Here is a 22,732-nt window from a genome sequence, read left to right as displayed (position 1 = left end):
TCTCCCTTCCACCTTTTCTGCTGAGGACATGGATTCAGGGTTTTTGCAAAGAGTGACAGAACTGAGAAAGCTGAAATTGCCAGAAATGTAAGCGGGATGAAGAGATGGAGACAAAGATTAGGAAATTATCTGTTTTCTTTTTATTCCCGCATTCCGGTCCTTTTTATTCAGCCTTTCTTCGGTGCCTGTAGATTTGAGGTGAGAGGAAGGAAAATGAGATTAAACATTTTTGCAAAGTTTCTTCTGTATTTGCAAGTGAAGTTATCTAGGGCAGTGTCGCATCCTTTGGCTAAAGTTTTTCCCATCATTTACATCACCAGCCTCTAAAGTTGGCAACTTTTAAGACTTGTGGACTTCAACGCCCAGAATTCCCCAGCCAGCCATGTATGGCTGGCTGGGGAATTCTGGGAGTTGAAGTCCACAAGTCTTAAAAGTTGCCAACTTTGGAGACCCCTGATTTACAGGGTGGACACCTTCATCTTTGAAGGAGGGGAACCAATACAGATGATCAAACTTGTTTCATTTTCAGCTCCTTGCTTGTAATACCTTTCAGAGTTTTCCATGTGCTCTTTGTATGTTCTGTAAACCGATTTGCCCTCCATGCTTCCCATTGTCAATTTTATAACCCGTGCCTTAACTCACAAAATAAAACTAATATCACATTGCATTAAAAAGCTGGAAACTTTTTTTTTGTATGTTTTCCAAGGGGAGAAGTGGGGGGGGGAGGAGAGGTCATCCAACTGTCCCAATTGCTCCCTTTGCTCTAGGACGAGGTGGCCTTTGCTAATTTGGAATCCAAAAGGGGGAACATGAGGACTAGAAGCTTTAAGAGATGGCTGTAGGCTTGGGTGCATGTAGCAGCAGGAAATCAGGGTGGTTATGCATTGGGAAAGGACAACAGCTAAGAGAAAAATCATATCCCATCCGCAAAAGAAAACGTATAAAAGGTTACACATTAAAAATAAAAATAAAAAAGGGAAGGATGGGGGAAGATCTTTGATTTTTGCATGTCAGTTTTTCTTGGGGAGTGGTGCGGTGGCCTAGAGGTGGAGCTCTCGCCTCACAATCAGGAGGTTGTGAGTTCAATCCTAGGTAGAGGCAGATATTTCTCTCTCTGGACACAGTGAGAATATATCTCCTGAATATAACTCCGCACTGGCGACAGGAAGAGCATTCGGCCAGGAAACCCTCTGCTAGCTCCATTCAGTTACCCAGACTCCACCCTGCAAGGGATTATGGGATCATTAAACGAAGATGTCAGTTTTTCTTGGGAGCAGAACTATAGATCAGTGTTTCTCAACCTTGGTAGCTTGAAGATGGGTGGACTTCAACTCCCAGAATCCCCCAGCCAGCGCTGCTGGCTGGGGGATTCTGGGAGTTGAAGTCCACCCATCTTCAAGCTACCAAGGTTGAGAAACACTGCTATAGATTATATAGTGTAGAAAGTCACTATAGAATGAAATATAGAAGATTCATTCTATAGAAGAATGAAATATTGGGGGAATATTAAAAGACAAAATATTATATTTCCCTAAAGGAAGAAATGGAGAAACATGCTCTTAAAGACAGAAAGCAAACTCGGTCTTTCTTAATGGGCCCCAAGCAGAAACTGAGGAGGCCAGCTTTTAGGAATGCAGATTTGGCAATCCATTCAAGACAGGATATTGCAGCAAAGCTAAGGAAGGCAGAGTGATAGGATTAGAAAGCAGCCCCTCATCCAAGATCCAACACAGGACGAAAGCCATTAGCCACAACAGGAATTGCCCAACACCCTTTCAGAATACAAGCAGGGGTGAAATCCAGCAGGTTCTGACAGGTTCTGGAGAACCCGTAGCAGAAATTTTGAGCAGTTCGGAGAACTGGCAAATACTACCTCTGGCTGGCCCCAGTGCGGGGTGGGAATGGAGATTTTGCAATCTCCTTCCCCCCCAGGAGTGGGGAGGGAATGGGGATTTTGCAGTATCCTTCCCCTGGAGTGGGGTGGGAATGGAGATTTTGCAGTATCCTTCCCCTGCCACGCCCACCATGCCACGCCCACAGAACCGGTAGTAAAAGAATTTGGATTTCACCAATCCAAATTTGGAACAATCCAAACTTCACCTGGGAACTCAGATAAACAATCATATATATTTAGCTAATGTAACTTGGGTTAACAAAAGCAATTGCCATTCATACAGTGCACACAACCTGCTCAGTTTTAAACTTGGGAGATGCCCAGAAAGAAACTGAGTGTGCAAGGAAGAAAGGACAACAACACCTATCAGCTGTGAGCATAGCACCATTGGGTGTGAGCATGGCATCTTGCACATGCTGTGTGATTCCTTTTTGAAAAATAATTTTTATGAAAAGTTTTTAAAAGAACATAAAAACAAACCAAGTGAAAACAGGGAAGGGAAGGGAAGGAATACAAGAAAAATGAAGGAAGGGAGGAAATACAAGAAAAGGGAAGGGAGGGAGGGGGGAAGGAAGAAAATACAAAAAGAAGGATGGACAAGAAAATGGGAGAAGGGAAGGAAATAGGAAGGAAGGAAATACAGGAAAAAGGAAGGAAGGAAGGCAGGAAGGAAGAAAGGAAATGCAAGAGGAAGCAAGGATGGACAAGGAAGAAGGGAAGGAAATAGGAAGGAAGGAAATACGAGAAGAAGGAAGGAAGGAAATGCAAGAGGAAGCAAGGATGGACAAGAAGAAGGAAGAAGGGAAGGAAATAGGAAGGAAATATAAGAAAAAGGAAGGAAGAAGGGAAGGAAATAGGAAGGAAATACAAGAAAAAGGGAAGGAAGAAGGGTAGGAAATAGGAAGGGAGGAAATGCAAGAAAAAGGAAGGAAGGCAGGAAGGAAGGAAGAAAGGAAATGCAAGAGGAAGCAAGGATGGACAAGAAAAGGGAAGGAAGAAGGGAAGGAAATATAAGAAAAAGGGAAGGAAGAAGGGTAGGAAATAAGGAAGGAAATACAAGAAAAAGGAAGAAAGGCAGGAAGGAAGAAAGGAAATGCAAGAGAAATCAAGGATGGACATGAAAAGGGAAGGAAGAAGGGAAGGAAATAGAAAGGAAATAAAAGAAAAAGGAAAGGAAGAAGGGTAGGAAATAGGAAGGAAGGAAATACAAGAAAAAGGGATGAAGGCAGGCAGGCAGGAAGGATCAAAAGGGCCAAAACAAAGAATAAGCTTCCAAGTAATATGTTCCCCTGAAATAAAATCCAAGGCATCCATTGTCCATTAAAGTCTGTTTATTAGGAACATATCAAATTGGCAAGGACTTGGTGTAATTCCGACTCTGACCCAGATCCAGAATTACACCCAATAAAAAGCAAAAGACAGAAACACACAGGCACAACCTCCAATAAACTCTCAGGCCATCAGTCCGGTGATTCCAAACTCCATCGTCCTCCAGCTGCAGGCATCTTTTCTGTTCTCACGGGAAAGGAAAGCCACCTAGACATAACATTCCCCCTTTATCTCTATAACCCCCCTTTCAACAGTTAGAGAGTGGTGAGCCTGAAGTAATACTAAATTCCTTCACTAGCAAACCTAAAAGCTGAGAAAAGGATAGACAAAGGCTACGATAAAAAAAATGGCTACACATATGTCATTTTCAGAGTCGACATGTGTTCAATTCCCTTTGCAGCAAACATAAATAACAATCACAAAATTATCGCTTGCCCTGTAAATGACAAGCCGAGGTGGTATATTCAGCCGGTTCGGGAAAACCGGGTAGCGGAAATTTTGAGTAGTTCGGAGAACCGGCAAATCGCACCACCATTTGGACTACTGTGCCACAGCTCTGTCTGGTTGGGACTTAGGCCGCATCCAGACAGATGGAGGGGAGCAGGCCTTGAAAGGCTGCTCGGTCGAGCCTCGCCGTGCTGAAGCTGCACACGTGTGCATGTGTGGCTCACATTTTCGGCGAACCGGTGGTGAAATTATTTGAAACCCACCACTGATTACAAGCATAGCCTGCGATTCTCAGAACGTCCTCCCTCCCACTCTCTTTCACAGCTAAGGCAAACTCCCGTTGGGGAGGTGGCAGGGACTCCACCTCCCCATCCAGCTGTGGATACTGGGCATTGTAGTGCCCGGCCAGACGGCCGGGGGGGGGGGAGAAAAGCTGGCCCCGTCGCCGGATCTGTGACATCACACGCTACATCACAAGAGCCGCTTGGAATGATGGGAAAATCTTTAGCCTTGGCCCACCGCCCTTGGGATGATGGCTGGCCTGGGTGGGGAAACCAAAATGCCCTGAATTCCAGCTTTTCCCAAGCCCGGATCATGGCAAGATGTGAGTGGAAAAGCCGAGTGGTCAGCTGTGGCAGGGAAGAACCAGGAATGGACTTTGCTTGGGAATTTTGGAGGCTTCAGTGCTTATTAAACTAGCTCCTAGGCCCCTTCCGAAGTCTTCTAAGTGGCTGGAGAAGGGATGAAATACCCAAATTCTATACGTCCTTCAGTCGTCCAGCTTTTGTTTCAGTCTGGGTGACTACATAGACCATATCCTGCTGCCTTTTGGCCAGGAATATCATTTATCGTTGCCTTGAGCAATGAAAGAGAATATTTGCAGCTCGGGGCTGAACTGTGGGGTCCTTGGTGGGCTCTGAGCTTGGTGGTTTTCTTGCAGACCCAACTAGGTAACATCATCAGTGCTAGAAGGGGATGGGGTTGGAGGACGAGGACAAGGAGGGGGAGGAGGAGGAGGAGGAGGAGGAGGAGGAGGAGGAGGAGGAGGAGGAGGAGGACAACCGTAAGGTTCTTCATGCTCTCTGAGTTTGGTGGTTTTCTTGCAGACTTTTAATGACCCTACTATGTAACATCATCAGTGCTATAAGGGGGTGTGATGATGAAAGAACCGGAAAGGTTGAAGGTGGAGGGCCGAAATTAAGGAATGGAAGAATTATTAATTTTGTCCTAAAGTCTGGAATGGAAGGGCGAACCGGTTGAAGGAGAGAGCTGGGATCTATAAATGTTTATAATCAATTAAACAGATTGAATTTTTTTAAATTATTATTTAGTTTGGAGCTCGGAAGAATATAAGATGATTGCTGGTTCTTCAGATCCTATGTCACAAACTCTGTATTTGCGTGAGGAGAAAACGGTATTGTCTCTTTGTTTCCTTTGGATTGAATTGGAAAGGGTACTTATTATTTATTTATTTATTTATTGCTTATTATTAAATTATATGCCTCCCATCTTACTATCCAAGCATTAAAGAAAGATGCGATAATGAATTGGTTATCAAGAATAATAATACAGGTAGTCCTTGACTTATGGCCGCAATTGAACCCAAAATTTCCGTTACTAAACGAGACAGTTGTTAAGTGAGTTTTGCCCCATTTTGTGATCTTTCTTGCCACAGTTAAGTGAATCACTGCAGTCATTAAGTTAGTAACAAGGTCGTTAAGCGAGTCTGGCTTCCCCATGTGACTTTGCTTGTCAGAAGGTCGCAAGAAGGGATCGTGCGATCCTGGGACACTGCAACGGTCATAAGTATGAGTCAGTTGCCAAGTGTCAGAATTTTGATCCTGCAAGGGTCATGTGAAAAACTATCCTAAGTTAGTTTTTTCAGTGTTGTTGTAACTTAAAATGGTCACTAAATGAATGGTTGTAAGTCAAGGACTACCTGTAAGAGAATTAGCTCATCTGGTCGTGTTTTAAGTCTGGTCCATCTGGAAAGGCTGACACTATCTTATTCCAATGAAAAAGCTATCTTTTTTCTAGTAAAAAGACCGATCCTAAAGATGATCTAAAAGAGAAAAGGGTGAGGGGCTCCTGAATAAATCAGCAAGGGGAGGGTATTCCCTAAGGAAGGGGCGGCCCCTGAAAAGGCATGTGTCAGCTGCCACCTTATGCTTGCTTGTGGTTTGCTGCTATGAGGTGACAGGCTGCCATGAACTGTGTGGAGGGGAAGGAAGGGGGAAAATGCTTGGGGAAGCGAAAGTAAACGCTGTATCTTCTCGAGATGCTGCCTCAACGTCACCCAGCTGGAAAAAGGAAGGAGCCGCATACCAAACTCTGCTTGGATTGGCTGTTAGGAAAACATTTTGCCTGAACCTGATTGGTTACAGCGGGTGAAGCAATGAGAGACAGTTAAGGGAGGGGAAAAGTAGAATTTAGGGATTTGGGCGCACCGTTTTCAGTTCTGTTCTATGCAATACTGCAATGCAGATAGTCCTCAACTTACGGCCACAACTGAGCCCAAAATTTATGTTGTTCAGTGAGAAATTTGTTAAGTGAGTTTTGCCCCATTGTACGATGTTTCTTGCCACATTTGGTAAGTGAATCTCTGCAGTTTTTAAATTAGTAACACGGTTGTTAAGTGAATCTAGTTTCCCCATTGACTTTGCTTGTCAGAAGGTCACAAAGGGCGATCGCATGACTCCGGGACACTGCAACCGTCATAAAGGTGAACTGCTTGTCAAGAATTCAAATGTAAATCAAAGGACCATGGGGATGCTGCAATGGTCATAAGTGTGAAAAATGGTCATCAGTCACTTTTTTCAGTGCCGTTGTAACTTTGAGCGGTCACTAAATGAACTGTTGCCAGCCAAGGACTACCTGTACACTTAACTTCTAATAAACTACACACTATAGGAGCCCTGGTGGTGCAATGGTTAGAATGCAGTATTGCAGGCAAATTGTGCCCACTGCCAGGAGTTCGATCCTGACCGGCTCATGGTTGAATCAGCCTTCCATCCTTCCAAGGTCGGTAAAATGAGGACCCAGATTGTTGGGAGCAACAGGCTGACTGTTAGAGAGGGCTGTAAAGCACTGTGAAGTGGTATTGCTAAGAGGGAGGGAGGGAAGGAAGGAAGGGCCGTGGTGGCGCAGTGGTTGGAATGCAGTATTGCAGGCTAACTCTGCCCACCGCCAGGAGTTCGATCCTGACCAGCTCAAGGTTGACTCAGCCTTCCATCCTTTTGAGGTGGGTAAAATGAGGACCCAGATTGTTGGGGGCCAAAATGCTGACTCTGTAAACCGCTTAGAGAGGGCTGCAAAGCACTGTGAAGCGGTATATAAATTTAAGCGCTACTGCTATTCCTTTCTCAACAAATGGAGTCAAGAATCACTTCTGATTAGAGGTTGAAGCTGTAGCAGGTCCGACAGCATGCTTCCAAGATCCCACCAGGTGGCACGATTTTAGGGAAGTGACCTGAATCTGGTGGGATTTAGTAGGATGGGCAGGTATTCTTAAGGAGAGTAACCAGGTCCTTGCCATGTAAAATGTAAAGGCAAAGGTTTCCTCTGTCGAGTCGTGCTCATCACCAATTTGTGTCTAGGACAACTCGCCACACCCAACTCGTTCTGGGACAACTCACTACAGCTAACTTGCCATAGCCAATTTGCCATGGGATAACTTACTGTGGGACAAGAATAATATTGAATAGAATAGAATAGAATAGAATAGAATAGAATAGAATAGAATAGAATAGAATAGAATAGAATAGAATAGAATAGAATAGAACAGAATAGAATAACAGAGTTGGAAGGGACCTTGGAGGTCTTCTAGTCCAACCCCCTGCTTAGGCAGGAAACCCTACACCACTTCAGACAAATGGGTATCCAACCTCTTCTTAAAAACTTTCAGTGTTGGAGCATTTACAACTTCCGGAGGCAAATTGTTCCACTGATTAATTGTTCTAACTGCCAGGAAATTTCTCCTTAGTTCCAGGTTGCTTCTCTCTTTGGTTAGTTTCCACCCATTGCTTCTTGTCCTGCCTTCAGGTCCTTTGGAGAATAAGCTGACTTCCCCTCTTCTTTGTGGCAACCCCTGAGATATTAAAACACTGCTATCCTGTCTCCCCTAGTCCTTCTTTTGATCAAACTGTTCCTGCAACCGTTCTTTGTATGTTTTAGTCTCCAGTCCCCTAATCATCATTGTTGCTCTTCTCTGCACTCTTTCTAGAGTCTCAACATCTATTTTACATCGTGGCGACCAAAACTGTACACAATATTCCAAGTGTGGCCTTACTTACCAAGGCCTTATAAAGTGGTATTAAGACTTCACGTGATTTTGATTCTATCCCTCTTGTTTATGCAGCCTAGAACTGTGTTGGCTTTTTTTGGCAGCTGCAGCACACTTTTTTATTATTATTATTTATTTTTATATGCCGCCCTTCTCTGGAGACTCAGGGCAGCTTACAACGCGTTAAGCAATAGCCTTCATACTTTTGTATATTTTATACAAAGTCAGCTTATTGCCCCCACAAACCGGGTCCTCATTTTACCCACCTTAGAAAGGATGGAAGGCTGAGTCGACCTTGAGCCTGGTGAGAACTGAACTCGCAGTAATTGCAGACAGCTGGATGTTAAATGCTGCCTTAGTAGGAGGCATTAGCCTCCTACGCCACTCAGGCTCCTATTTACGGCTGGCTCATATTTAAACGATTGTTGGAATAGAATCATTACAGAAAGGATGCCAAAGGAGGGATAAAACGAAAGGCGAGCGACAAAATATCAAAATATCTTTCTCATTGCTTTAAATAATTAAATGGCATTGTTAATTAAAGGGCATTGTTAATTAAATGGCATTGTTGAATTGTCGCGACCCTTCAGCTTGCAATAAATAGAGTCACGAGCCAGTGCGAGAGTCTCGACGCCGACTTTGACGGAGTCTTGGATGACCGAAAGCACGACGTTGACCTTATGATGGAGACCATCTCCATGTTTTCAGATCCACAATCTCGTTCCAAGAGTCCCAGTGAGTATCGGCCGAGTTGAGGGGTTTGGCGTGAGGCGTGGGGGTGGGGGTGATGGTGAAGATGGGGAACGAGCAGCTCTAGCCTTTGGGAAGTTGGGATGGATTTCAGAACTGGATCTTTCTCTGGGTTGGGAAGGTTCATTTGAGGTTCACCTTCGCAGCCCGAAAACCCAAGGACCTGTGCAGGGATAATCATCTGAACTTCAGAGCTCTGGATGAACAGAAAGAATTGGTGGAAGAAGACTCATCCCCAGCACCTCAACCAGTCGTGGAAGAGATTACTGTTCCTCGCAAGGTCTCCATTTTTATGTATTTTATTTACTTTCTACAAACACCGCTATTCTCTATTTCTATTCCATTCAACAACACCCTTTCAACTTACTTTTACATATCATTTTTGCATCCAGCCTACTTAGATTAATAGCAATAGCATTTAGACTTCTATACCGCTTTACAAGGGATGCGGTGGCTCAGTGGCTAAGATGCTGAGCTTGTCGATCGAAAGGTCAGCGGTTCAGCGGTTCAAATCCCTAGTGCCACGTAATGCAGTGAGCTCCCGTTACTTGTTCCAGCTTCTCCCAACCTAGCAGTTCGAAAGCAGGTAAAAAATGCAAGTAGAAAAATAGGGACCACCTTTGGTGGGAAGGGAACAGCGTTCTGTGTGCCTTTGGCGTTGAGTCATGCTGGCCACATGACCACGGAGACATCTTCGGACAGTGCTGGCTCTTTGGCTTTGAAACGGAGATGAGCACCGCCCCCTAGAGTCAGGAACGGCTAGCACATATGTGCAAGGGGAACCTTTACCTTTATCTTTACCTTACTGCTTTACAGTACTTTATGGCCCTCTCTAAGCAGTTTACAGAGTCAGCCTCTTGCTCCCAACAATCTGGGTCCTCATTTTACCAACCTCGGAAGGATGGAAGGATGAGTCAACCTTGAGCCTGGTGAGATTTGAACTGCCAAATTGCAGGCAGCCGGCAGTCAGCAGAAGTAGCCTGCAATACTGCGTTCTAACCACTGTGCCACCACGGCTCTAATACATGTAGACCTCAAGTTATGATCACAAATGAGACTGGCACTTCCGGCACTTAGTGTGGGGGGCATTAAGTGAGCTGTGCTGAATTTTATGACCTTTTTTTGCCATGGCCATTAAAGGAGCCCATTTATTTAGTTGTGCAAATCACTGTCCAATCTCTTTCTAAAACCTCCAGTGGTGGAGCACCCACAACTTCTGGTGGCAAGCTGTTCCACTGGTTAATTGTCCTCACTGACGCTTTGCGCATGCGTGCCCGCTCACATTTGCGAACCGGTAGCGAAGGTAAGTGAATACCACACCTGCATCCATTGTTTCTTGTCCTGCCTTCAGGTGCTTTGGAGAAGAAGTTGACCCCCGTCTTCTTTGGGGCAGCCCCTCAAATACTGGAATGCTGCTATCATGTCCCCCCTAGTCCTTCTTTTCATTAAACCTGGTGGCTCAGCAGACTGATAGCTTTGTGATTAACACCAGCTGTCTGCAATTACTGTAAGTTCGAATCTCACCAGGCTCAAGGTTGACTCAGCCTTCCATTCTTTCTAAGGTAGGTAAATTGAGGACCCGGTTTGTGGGGGCAATAAGCTGACTTTGTATAAATATACAAAAGTATGAAGGCTATTGCTTAACGCATTGTAAGCCGCCCTGAGTCTCCGGAGAAGGGCGGCATATAAATCAAATTTAAAAAAAAACAAAAAACCAGACATACCCAGTTTCTGCAGCCGTTCTTCATGCGCTATGAAAAAAGATAAGAGATTTCCCGTACAACTTTTACCCTTCATAAAATATGCTGGCCCCATGTTTTATTTATATTTATCTCATCTAACGTTCCATCTAGCGCGAAATGGATGGCGTCCCATTGTCGTTCCTCTCAACTGTTCTCATTTTTCTGCATCCACCATTGTAGGAAGAAAAAGAGGTCCAGATAAAGAACCAAGCAGTTCAACGTGAAGAGAAGGCAAGCGAGATGTCATCTAGGAGGACCTTGGACACCTTAGTCACACCGACTGGACCCATCATTATCTTGCTCGAATCAGGCTCAACCGAACAACTTAAAGAAGAACGCAAAGCTCTTGAGGAACCCAAAGTTGTTGAGAGGGAACTCTCACCGCCCCGTACTCCGCCAAAATGTGAAGCTTTGGCCGTCTTGCCACCACCTTCCGAAGCTCCACGTAAGTGTTGACTGTGTTAAGGATATTGTTGTTGTGTTACCAACCAGCAGAGTGTAGAGCACAGAGAAACATTGCTGAGAGCAATGAATAAGAGATGTGCAAACTGGTTTATCAAGTTTACTTTATAGTGAAAAAACAATCTCATAGTCTTTAAATCAATCCAAGTCTTTGCTAGTTAAATCAGTCCAGTGATACAAAATCTTCTTACCACACAAACAGTAGTTGGTTAGAATAACAAACTCACTCTGGTTCACCAACCACGATGGTAGCAGATCCATCCAACCGATGATAGCACAATGCTTGCAACTCCACACACAATGGTAGCTTATCATCAACTGAATACGTTACAGTACCTTTCTTAAATATGTTCACAACTAATTACAGTATGACTCAGCATTACAATGAATCAGCAGGAAAACTTTAAAGTCACACAATACATATTCATATTAAAGTCACAGAACACATATATTGCCTGGACAACTTATTAGGCTCAAACCATATCCTAACAAACTGTCGTTGAATAGCAGAGTTGGAAGGGGCCTTGGAGGTCTTCTCGTCCAACCCTTTGCTCAGGCAGGAAACCCTACACCATTTAGACAAGTCCTTCTCCAATCTCTTCTTAAAATCTTCCAGTGTTGGAGCACCCACAACTTCTGGAGGCAGGTTGTTCCACTGATTAATTGTTCTCATCGTCAAGATGTTTATCCTTAGTTCTAGGTTGCTTCTCTCCTTGATTAGTTTCCATCCGTTGCTTACTTATTGAAGGAAGGACATAGTGAGACGTCTTCATCAGGAGTGATGAGGACCCAATAATTGAGATGGGATTATTTTTCTTTTCAGGATCCGTTCCACTTCCAGACAAGATTCCACCAGCCTTCCCGCCTCCTTCTCCGCAGGAACCGAAGACTCTTCAATCAAAGTGCTTTGAGGAAGGCTCGGTCCTTCGAATATTGTTTGAGAGGGTATGGTGTTCCTTCCCTTTGAGAAATTCAGACTCATAAAAAATCATGAGCTGGGGTTGGGCCTTGGAGATCATCTGGTGGCCCTTTATTATTTGAAATGTTCTCCCAGAATCATGGGAAGGAAGAGTTGGGGATTTGGAATCTCCAAACACATCTAGTTCGGATCCCAGGAATCCACGACTCCAGAATCCCAAGCAGATGGCCACCAGCATCAGTTGAAATACCTTCAGACAAGTAGCGTCTACCATCTTTGAAGGCAATCTAGTCCACTGGTGAATCCCATTATGGATATTGCCTTCACAGCCCTCTAAAATCTGGTCATTTCCATCCATTTTTCTTGTCTCATCTCCTGAACCCCACTATCCAGTCTTCTACATCAGGGGTCCCCAACTGGGCTAATTGCCACCGAGCCATTTGAGTGGCTGGCCGATGCATGTGCCTCTGCATGTGCACACAGCTGCACTTACGCGAGCATCATCTCAAGTGCTCACAATCCCACTAACATGAGTCTTGTCTCGGGCACCTGCGGCCTGACTCGCACGAGCATCATCGTGGACACCTGTGTCCCCACATGCCTGAGACTTGTTATGGGTGCCCGTGGCCCCACTCACATGAGCCTCGACATGAGTGCCCGTGGCCCCACGTGTGAGCTTTGTCACAGGTACCCATGGCCCCACTTGTGTGAGCCTCATTACAGGTGCCCGTGGCCCCACTCACGCGAGGCTCGTCCTGGGCAGCTGTGGGCCCACTTACATGAGCCTCGACATGAATGCCCATGACCCCACTCATGTGAGTGTCATCACAGGTGCCCGTGGTCCCACTCATGTTTGCATCACTGCAAACATTTGCCCCTTCCACAAAATCATCCCCTCTTTCCCGCCTCCCCCTGCTCCGGATTGCCAACCCAGAAAGGTTGTGGCACTCTGTTCTATATGACTGGATAGAAGTCATAGGGTTTTACTTCAACAGGGTCAAACATAGAAAGTTCTGGATTTGACCGCCATCATCTTAAATAAAGTACATAGCAGGTGAAAGAAATGAAAATTCTCTTGAAAAGCAACATTCACACTCAGCAACCATCTGGTTCTTTAAGAAGCCAACTTCTTTGTCTTCTCCATCAGACCAAACCCGTCTTTGACATGGTCCCGAAGGGTCTTCATACTATCATACAAGAAATCGCGTCGATGCATCACCCACAGACGGCGGTCCCAACCGAAACAAAGGTAGACCCACTTATTCACATTTTGAACTCATTTCCCAAAACTGCACCCAAGTAAAGTCCTGATGATGGAGTACCCTATATTCCCATTGTGACAACATTCCGGGAGATAGGCTTAAGATCAGTAGTAGGTTTCAACCGGTGTTACCACTGGTTACCACTGGTTCAAGCATCTGAATTTTGATCACATGACCATGGGGAAGCTGCAAAGGTCGTAACAGTGAAAAACGGTCATAAGTCAGCTTTTTCAGTGCCATTGTAACTTTGAACTGTCACTATAAACGAACAGTTGTAAATCAAAGACTTCTGAATACTTTTGATCTGATACTTGTGAAAAGCAAAATCAGTGGGGGAAGATGGATTCCCTTAATCATCATCATCATCATCTTTTAACGACCCCATAATTCCTTGCGGGTTGGAGTCTGGGCACTGAAAGGAGCTAGCAATGTTTAATGGCCAGATGCCTTTCCTGTCGCCAATGCAGAGTTTTGTTCAGCAGATATATTCTCATCGTGCCGAGAGAGAGAAATATCTGCCTCTACCTAGGATCGAACGCACAGCCTCTTGATTGTGAGGCGAGAGCTCCACCTCTAGGCCACTCCTCAAGATGGATTCGCTTAATGACCGTGGGAGGAAAAAAAAGGGCAACTACATCTGGTCAACCTATTCAACCCCTTTTTTTCATGTCTCTTCTCCCTCTTCCTGCTGCCTATCTTACTGGCCCAAGAAGGAAGAAGTGGACAGCATTTTGGTGACCCACAAGGGGAGACTTTTATCTCAACGAGGAAAGGAGAAGGCTACCAGTGAAGAGACTTCTCTCTTATTGCCAGCTGAGAAGGAAAATTCTTCAGCTATGGCCACCAGCCTCAGCTCATTCGTGGTATCGCCCGTCGGACAGGTCTTTGCGGACACCATCGAGCGGGCGCTCAGTAAATCCGAGGAATGGCTGAATTATTACCTTCCAGCACCAGAGTCTAACAAAGGTGAGAAACAGGTCACGCTAGTTGAGGCTAAAGACTCCTCTCTTGGCACATCTTCTAACTCTTGTTTCTCCTCTAACATTCGTCGCTTTTCAAAACCCTTTCTCAGCATTATGGGCAGAGGTGGGTTTCACATATTTCTATGTCTGTCTGTCTGTCTGTCTGTCTGTCTGTCTGTCTGTCTGTCTGTCTATCTATCTATCTATCTATCTATCTATCTATCTATCTATCTACCCAACCTGTTTCCCCAAAAATAAGACCCAACCGGAAAATAAGCCCTAGCATGATTTTTCACGATGCTTGTAATATAAGCCCTACCCCAAAAATAAGCCCCAGTTAAGATCATCAGAAGACAGAGGCGTTTAGTACTATATTTTCCCCAAAATAAGACCTAACCAAAAAATAAGCCATGATATGTCTTTTGGAGCAAAAATTAATATAGGACCCAGTCTTATTTTGGGGGAAACATGGTCTGTCTGTCTGTCTGTCTGTCTGTCTGTCTGTCTGTCTGTCTGTCTGTCTATCTATCTATCTATCTATCTATCTATCTATCTATCTATCTATCTATCTATCATTAATCTATCATCGATCTATCATCTATTTATCTACACATAACTACCAGTACCTACATATAGGCATACAGTTAATATTTTAAAAAGTTTCTGTCATTTCCTTAAGGTGATGAAAGGTTATCCCTAGATTTAATTTTTCAAAAATTAAAACAAAAGCTATATTTCCAGCAAAGGCAGTATTTATAAATGGACAGATAATTACTAAAGTCACACAATTAATGCTCAATATATTAGAAAAAATGCCAAGCAAATTGAGTTGTTTTCCAGATACAAAATGAAAAGAACATGCTTTTAAGGAGCTCTTCCTTAAATCTTCCAAGGTCATTCCCACTTATAGGTAATCCTCATCTTATGACCAATCACTTAGCAGTCAAAGTTACAACTGACTAAAAAAAAAAGGAATGTCAGACCTGCCGGCATTTAAACCTCTAAATAGAAATTATCCTTGGCTCCATTTATTGGGTTCCAGAAAAGTGTTTTCAGAATGGTCACTTCAAGCTGCCTTCTTCTCCCAGGTGACCTTGAAGCAGTATTTCGAGGAGATACAGCCATTACTTTCGCTTTCCCCTACTGTAAACTCCTTTTCCCTGCTGTGAACTCCTCCTTTCCTGGAGTTCACGGAAGATTGCCACCACATGGTAGCAAAGCAGAAGCAAATGTAAGGTAGTAAGGTAGCTGACAAGGGGACTTACAACCTGGATTCGACGTTCCAATGGTCAAGTCCCCTCTATGGTCACATGACCTAACTTTAGGTACTCAGCAGTATGGTTGCACTGATGGACATTTGCAACTCCCCATAGTCATGTGACTGTGTTTTATGACAGTTTTACTGAAAACCAACATTTTCAGTTTTTGGCAAAACCTCACCCATTGTGAATCATTGGTTCACTTAATGACCATGGCACTTGCTTAATAACTGCTGTGGCTGCTTAACAACCACTGCATTCGCTTAACGACCATCGCAAAAAAGATCCTAAAATCGGATCAGTCACATTACCAACCTGTTTTATGTCTGATAGAACAAATGACCATAATGGGCAGGCTCCATTACGGTCGTATGTGAGAGACTACCTCTACTATTACATCAGGTAATGCGATGTATTAGTAGCACACCAGCACTGTGATGTTCAATCTAAATTCTTTTTAAACACCAAAGGCCGCGATCTTTGACAAAATTCACTTTGATGCTTCCATATCAAGGAGATGTGTGATTGTGTTTTCTCAGCCATCCCAGGAGGAGTGGACACGTCTATGCAGGATCTTTGCAAAGAAGGTTGTTTCATGAGGATCAACTCACTTTCGACCCAGCTAAGGAACCGGGCCTTCAAAATTGTGTTGCACCAAATCAAGGCAGCGCGTCAGAACACACACGAGAACCTCTCATTGCTTGATCAGATTTTAGAGATGGTAGGTCTGAGGAGAAGCTGGAAGAGGCTAGTCCCACCACCATCACATCCTTATTTCAAACTTCTCTGTTATCGTATGTCCTCCATCCTTATTCTAAAGTTCTCTGCTATCGTATGTCCTCTATTCTTTTTTAAAAAATTTTTTATTGAAAATTATTAAAAATTACAGAAAAAAGTATAGCAATATGGATAGAATTGCAGAATTGTATGTCCTCTATTCTTGTTTCAAAGTTGTCCACTACCATATGACCCCTACCCTTGTGTCAAAGTTCTCTACCATCATATGTCCTCTATCCTTATTCCAAAGTTCACTGCTATTGTGTGTTCTTGTTTTAAAGTTCTCCACTACCATATGACCTCCATCCTTATGTTTTCTACATCATATGTCCTTAAGTTTTCTACCATCATATGTCCTCCATCCTTATTCCATGGTTTTCTGCTATTATATGTCCTCCATCCTTATTCCAAAGTTCTCTGCTATCATATGTCCTCCATCTTTGTTCCAAACTTTTCTGCTATCGTATGTCCTCTGTCCTTATTCCAAAGTTCTCTGCTATAGTATGTCCTCTATTCTTGTGTCAAAGTTCTCTACTATCATACGTCCTCCATCCTTATTCCAAAGTTCTCTACCATCATATGTCCTCCATTCTTACCCCAAAGTTCTCTGCTATCATATATCCTCCATGCTCCATCCTTGTTTCAAAGTTCACCACCATCATACAGCTAGTCCTCACAACAATTCATTTAATGACCGTTCAAACTATAGAATAGAATAGTTGGAAGGGACCTTGGAGGTCTTCTAGTCCAACCCCCTGCTTAGGCAGGAAACGCTACACCACTTCAGACAAATGGTTATCCAACCTCTTCTTAAAAACTTCCAGTGTTGGAGTATTTACAACTTCTGGAGGCAAGTTGTTCCATGATTAATTGTTCTCACTGTCAGGAAATTTCTCCTTAGTTCTAGGTTGCTTCTCTCCTTGATTAGTTTCCACCCATTGCTTCTTGTCCTGCCTTCAGGTGCTTTGGAGAATAGCTTGACTACCTCTTCTTTTGGGCAGCCCCTCAAATACTGGAAGACTGCGATCATGTCACCCCTTAGTCCTTCTTTTCATTAAAGTAGAGATACCCAGTTCCTGGCTAATAGTTTTCATGGGGGTGCTACAAAGGTCATAACTGTGAAAAATGGTCGTAAGTCACATTGTTCCGTGCCGATGTAACTTTGAACAGTCACTAGGTGAAGTGTTGTAAGTTGAGGACTATCTGTAACCTTTCTTTCACGCTTTGGATAGTTGTAAGTCGAGGACTAGCTGTACTAATGCTTCTTTCTCTCTTTGCAGGTGGAATTCGCCCAAACCACAGGGAGCGCCACTTTGTCCAATGTCCCACAAAAGCTGGCTAATTTGTGGACTCAATGGAATACATCCCAGGGTTTGCCCAACACACAGCCAACATCGGCTACCATCAAGGAGTCCCTCTCTTTAATGCCTGAGGTATTTTGGTAAAACAGAAAACCCAAGTGGGTCCAGGTTTTATTAGTGGCCATTGGTGGGATGGGGGGCTGAGGGTGGGGGCGGAGCACAAGAATAACCCAACAGAAGGCAAAAAAGTCAAGCAGGTATCCAAGATTTTGCAGTTCGATTCCTTCTTCTTTTTTTGACGACGCATGGACAAGGCAGGGTTCAGATCACTTAAGCATGCCCCCAAGGCTTTAATCAGACCCCATTCGGAATACAGGAAGCCTTCAACTTACAACAATTCGCTTAGTGACAGTTCGAAGTTACAACAGCACTACAAAAAAGTGACTTATGACCATGTTCACTCTTATGACCTTTGCAGCATCCCCATGGTCACATGATTTATATTTGGATGCTTGACAACTGACTCACATTTATGATATTTATGGCAGTATCCCGGGGGACATATGATCCCCTTTTTACAACCTTCTGGTAATCATGCTCAATGGGGAAACCAGGTTTACTTAACAACCAGGTTACTAATTTAATGATTGCAGTGATTCACTTAACAAATGTGGCAAGAAAAGTCGTAAAACTTGGCACTTAACAAATGTCTCACTTAGCAACATAAAACTTGGGCTCAATTGTGGTTGTAACTTGAGGACTACTACGTGTCCGGTTCTGGAGACCTCACTTAAAAAATGATATTAATAAGATAAAGCGAGTCCAGAGAGGGGCAACAAAAATGGTGCAAGGTCTGAGGGACAAAAGCTAGCAGGAGAGATTGGAGGAATGGAGTATACACAGCCTAGAGGACTAAGGGAAAAGGGACACATGGTTGGAACCTTTAAATATACAGGTAGTCCTTGACTTACGACCACAATTGAGCCAAAAATTTCTGTTGCTAAGTGAATTTTGCCCCATTTTACCATCTTTCTTGCCACAGCTGTTAAGTGAATCTCTGCTGCTGTTCTGTTAGCCACACAGTTGTTAAGTGAATCTGGTTTCCCCATTGACTTTGCTTGTCAGAAGGTCACAAGGGGGGGAGTCACATGATCTCAGGACACTGCAACTGCCATAAATACCAGTCAGTTGCCCAGTCTCTGAATTTTCATCATGTGACCATGGGGATGCTATAAAGGTAAATGTGAAAAACGGTCATAAGTCACTTTTTTCAGTGCCGCCGTAACTTTGATCAGTCACTTAAATGAACGGATGTAATTTGAGAATTACCTGTATTAAGCTGTGAATAGAATAGAATAGAATAGAACAGAATAGAACAGAACAGAACAGAACAGAATAGAATATAGGATATGGAATGGAATATGGAAAATAGAATGGAGTGGAGTGGAGTGGAGTGGAGTGGAGTGGAGTGGAGTGGAGTGGAATGGAATAGAATAGAATAGAATAGAATAGAATAGAATAGAATAGAATAGAATAGAATAGAATAACAGAGTTGGAAGGGACCTTGGAGGTCATCTAGTCCAACCCCCTGCTTAGGCAGGAAACCCTAGACTACTTCAGACAAATGGCTATCCAGTCTCTTAAAAATTTCCAGTGTTGGAGCATTTACAACTTCTGGAGGCAAGTCATTCCTCTGATTAATTGTTCTAACGGAATGAGGTTCTAGAAGGCAGTATTTTCAATATTAAGCAAAAATCAAGAATCTGGGGGAGGGGGGGAGGGCATAACCCCAAACTGACAGGAGGGAAGCTTAAAAGTAAGTTTAGAAAGTCTTCCCTCCCAGAAAGAGCAGTGGGAGCTTGGAATCAACTCGGTCGTCAGGAACTGAGTTTAAACGTGTGTCAGGCCACCATGCAGCGGCTGTTCTAATGTAGTCAAGAGACGCTGACACGAACTTGCAGTTTTATATAACTGAGGCAATCTGTGCTGTGATTGGTTGCTGTGGGTGTGGGAGGGGGAGGGAGAGTTTCCCTTTTTTCCCGCCTTTTTCTTCTGTGGGCTGTGTGCACTCCGTCATTTACCTCAGGGTGCTGCTGTTTGCCTGACTATCTAGTATGCTGTACATAGAGTTGTAAAATATATATAAATATATATATATAAATAAATAAGTATATATTTATATTTTATAAATAAATAGATTTTACAGCTCTAGATACAGCAAACTAGATTTACTTCAGGGTGCTCCTGTTCGCCTGACTATCTCGAGTTGTAAAATATATATAAATACGCAGTATATAAAAATAAATATATATTTATATTGTATAAGTAAATATATTTTATAACTCTAGATACAGCAAACTTGATTTACCTCAGGGCGCTCCTGTTTGCCTGACTAGTTTGCTATATATAGAGTTGTAAAATATATATAAATAAATACGCAGTATATAAAAATAAATATATATATTTTATAAGTAAATATATTTTACAACACTATATACAGCAAACTAGACTTACCTCAGGGTGCTCCAGTTTGTCTATCTAGTTTGCTGTATATACAGTTGTAATATATCTGTCTTCTTAAGTTTGTAATATATATATACATATATGTATGTATGTATGTATGTATGTATGTATGTATGTATGTATTTCTCTTTAGCCAGGTTCTACCTACGTAAACCAAGATATTATGCAACCCTAGTTCAGTGAAATCACAATTCACTAGTTTCTGGGATTTCACTGAATTCCAATGTGGCCTTCTTTGCCAAGGCCTTATAAAGTGGTATTAACACTTGATTCTATCCCTCTGTTACTGCAGCCTAGAACTGTGTTGGCTTTTTTGGCAGCTGCTGCACATGGCTGGTTTATATACTTATACAATACAATACAGCAAACTAGATTTACCTCAGGGTGCTCCTGTTTCCCTGACTATCTAGTTTACTGTAAGAGATAGATAGATAGATAGATAGATAGATAGATAGATAGATAGATAGATAGATAGATGAGAGAGAGAGAGAGAGAGAGAGAGAGAGAGAGAGAGAGAGAGAGAGAGAGAGAGAGAGAGAGAGAAATTGAGAGAGAGAGAGAGATTTTACATATATATGGAGAATTCTAGAAGTTGAAATCCACAAATGGTGACTGAGGAATCCTGGGAGTTGAAGTCCACCTATCTTAAAGTTGCTAAGGTAGAAAACCCTACATCAGAAGATTAGAAGATTTCTTGCCACCCAAAGCAACTTTCTGATTTGAAAGATCTCACGCACCAAAGCTAGAGATCCAATTCCTTTCTTTCTTTCTTTTGATTACTCTTAGCAACTGGAGATGAAAGCTTTCCTTCTGACCCGTGACCTGGCCCGGGAGCTCTACCACACCTATCACAACCTCTTGCCGCATATCTCCGAGCTGCCGGCGCACCTGCAGGAGAAGGTGACTCAGATCCACGAAAACCTGGAGGAGATGCAGGGCTACCTGTCCTCCAGCACCAACCTGAGGGATCTGCCCAACAGCATCGTTCTCCAAAGCCGGCAAAAAATAGCCACGGCCCGGGAGAATCTGGATGAGCTGTTGGAATTCATGGGAAGGAATGCGGGGTCTCCTTGGCTACCCCAGGCCAGTTCTTCTCCCTCAGGCAAGGAACTGTTGTATCATCCCACCCTCAGGCAACGAGAAGGGACCAACTCTGAGCAGAAAGTCAAGGCAGAGAGCACAGGGTCTCGGCAGTTTCCCCACCCACCACCTCCAGCCCCACCTCGACTGTAGCCTCCTTTGACCCACAAATGCCAAACGTTGAAAGGCTGACGAGCTAGCGGGCTTCGGTTCCACCACAGAAGCCGTGGGAGGGAGACGGAGGTCTCGTAGGGCTGGGGAGAGGTAGGTCAGCTTCCCCTGGGCCAGCAGAAGGGCTTCAAGGCATCGTTTCCAATTAAAGACCCTTGGAAACCAGCAAGCATCTGCACGTTCCTTCAGGATCTCCTCAAACAGTTGTTCCAGCTAAACATCTAGGTTTGATGAGTTCCTCAAGCTGGTCAGCTTGAAGATGGGTGGACTTCAACTCCCAGAATTCCTCAGTTAGCCAGTATGGCTAAATGCTGGGGGATTCTGGGAGTTGAAGTCCACCCATCTTCAAGCTGACACGCTTGAGGAGCACTGCTCTAATACAGTAGCTACAGTTGGCCTCTTTTCAACTCAACCTGAGTTGAAGACGTTCTACCAACTCATGGCTGGTGGTGATTATGGACAGCAGGGAAGGTGATGATGGCCACCACTTGTGATCGCTTACTTGGCACTCACACGGGTGTACATAGGGAGAATCCTTCCATGAAAGGGCCCGTTGAGGCCATCCAGTCTCGACCCCTGCTCAGGGCAGGAATTCAAATTCAAGATGGCTGTCCAGCTTTTGCTTGAAGACATCCAGCAAAGGAGAATCCCAACAGTGATTGAGGTCCTGAGTTCCTCTGTCTAACTGTTCATAACTGTAGCCATTCTGCTTTTAAAGCAGCGTTTTCCTGATTTATTTATCAAATTTATATACTGCAGTCTTGGGCACTGTATTCCATAGTGCTCCTAATTTTGAGGAGACCAATTCTTTCTGTGGATATACAGATATTCCTTGACTTACAACAATGTCTGTTTAATGGCATTTCAAAGTTACGACAGCCAGGGAAAAAGTGATTTATGACTTGTCCTTGCAATTACAACTCTTCGTATCATTCTAACGGTCGCACAATTGCAATTCAGCTGCTAGCTCGCATTTACAACCAGTGGCCGCATGCTGCAGTGGCACAATTGCAATTTGTGACTTTGCCAGCTGAATTCCAGCAAAACAACGTCAATTGGTATGCTGGATTCATTTAACGACCACATGAGCCACTTAACAACCATGTGATTCACTTAATGACCATGTGATTTTCTTTACGGCTGTGGTAGAAAGAGTTATAACATTAGTTACTTACGACTTACGACTATACCGACTTACGATTGAAATTCTGGTCCCATTTGCTGTCGTAAGTCGAGAACTGCCTGTAATTCAGCCAAACTATGCACCAGGGATATAAAAAAACTAGCAAAGCTTTTAATCAGAGCTGCCTTCCCAGAGATACCAGCCATTTGGGAAATTTTAAGTTTTTCTGAATTTCTGTAGCATGCTAGTTAACGATCCCCGAAATAAAATTTGGCACCTCGGATGACATGATGATCAAATGAACACTGGGGGGGAGGGGGGTGCGCATTGAAGCTCGGTCTGTAAATTGACCAAGTGATCTGGATTTTCCTGATCCACTAAAAACACAATTCCCCATCACTAGTGTGAAAACTAACCAAGCAGTTGTGCGAACGCAGCTATTTGGGTTT

General features: G+C 43.6%; 2 protein-coding genes across 2 annotated transcripts in view; both read left to right on the top strand.

Moving 5' to 3' along the window:
- Positions 1-668, top strand: part of LOC139317556 (perilipin-3-like) — a 29,885-nt gene extending 29,217 nt beyond the window's left edge. The window contains exon 8 of the mRNA XM_070944654.1: positions 1-668. This exon is cut by the window's left edge and continues 960 nt beyond it. The gene's annotated coding sequence lies outside the window, so the exon portion shown is untranslated.
- A 3,596-nt stretch (positions 669-4,264) lies between these two features.
- Positions 4,265-21,142, top strand: LOC139308381 (perilipin-3-like). The gene is made up of 11 exons (XM_070931901.1): positions 4,265-4,274; positions 5,002-5,123; positions 8,543-8,687; positions 8,849-8,982; positions 10,625-10,889; positions 11,730-11,851; positions 12,973-13,074; positions 13,798-14,053; positions 15,848-16,029; positions 17,366-17,518; positions 20,696-21,142. The coding sequence occupies exons 1-11, from the start codon at positions 4,265-4,267 to the stop codon at positions 21,140-21,142; spliced, it is 1,938 nt and encodes a 645-aa protein (XP_070788002.1).
- Positions 21,143-22,732: the final 1,590 nt, after the last annotated feature.

Source organism: Pituophis catenifer, unplaced genomic scaffold, assembly GCF_029215685.1.
Source record: "Pituophis catenifer annectens isolate HBS135680 unplaced genomic scaffold, rPitCat1.0.hap2 SCAF_1, whole genome shotgun sequence".
Lineage (NCBI taxonomy): Eukaryota > Metazoa > Chordata > Lepidosauria > Squamata > Colubridae > Pituophis > Pituophis catenifer.
This window is presented reverse-complemented; position numbering and strand designations above follow the sequence as displayed.

Coding starts and splice junctions, on each gene's coding strand:
- LOC139308381 (XM_070931901.1), top strand. Junction 5,124..8,542: donor TTTGGATTGAATTGGAAAGG/GTACTTATTATT, acceptor GCGACCCTTCAG/CTTGCAATAAATAGAGTCAC. Junction 16,030..17,365: donor TTGATCAGATTTTAGAGATG/GTAGGTCTGAGG, acceptor CTCTCTTTGCAG/GTGGAATTCGCCCAAACCAC.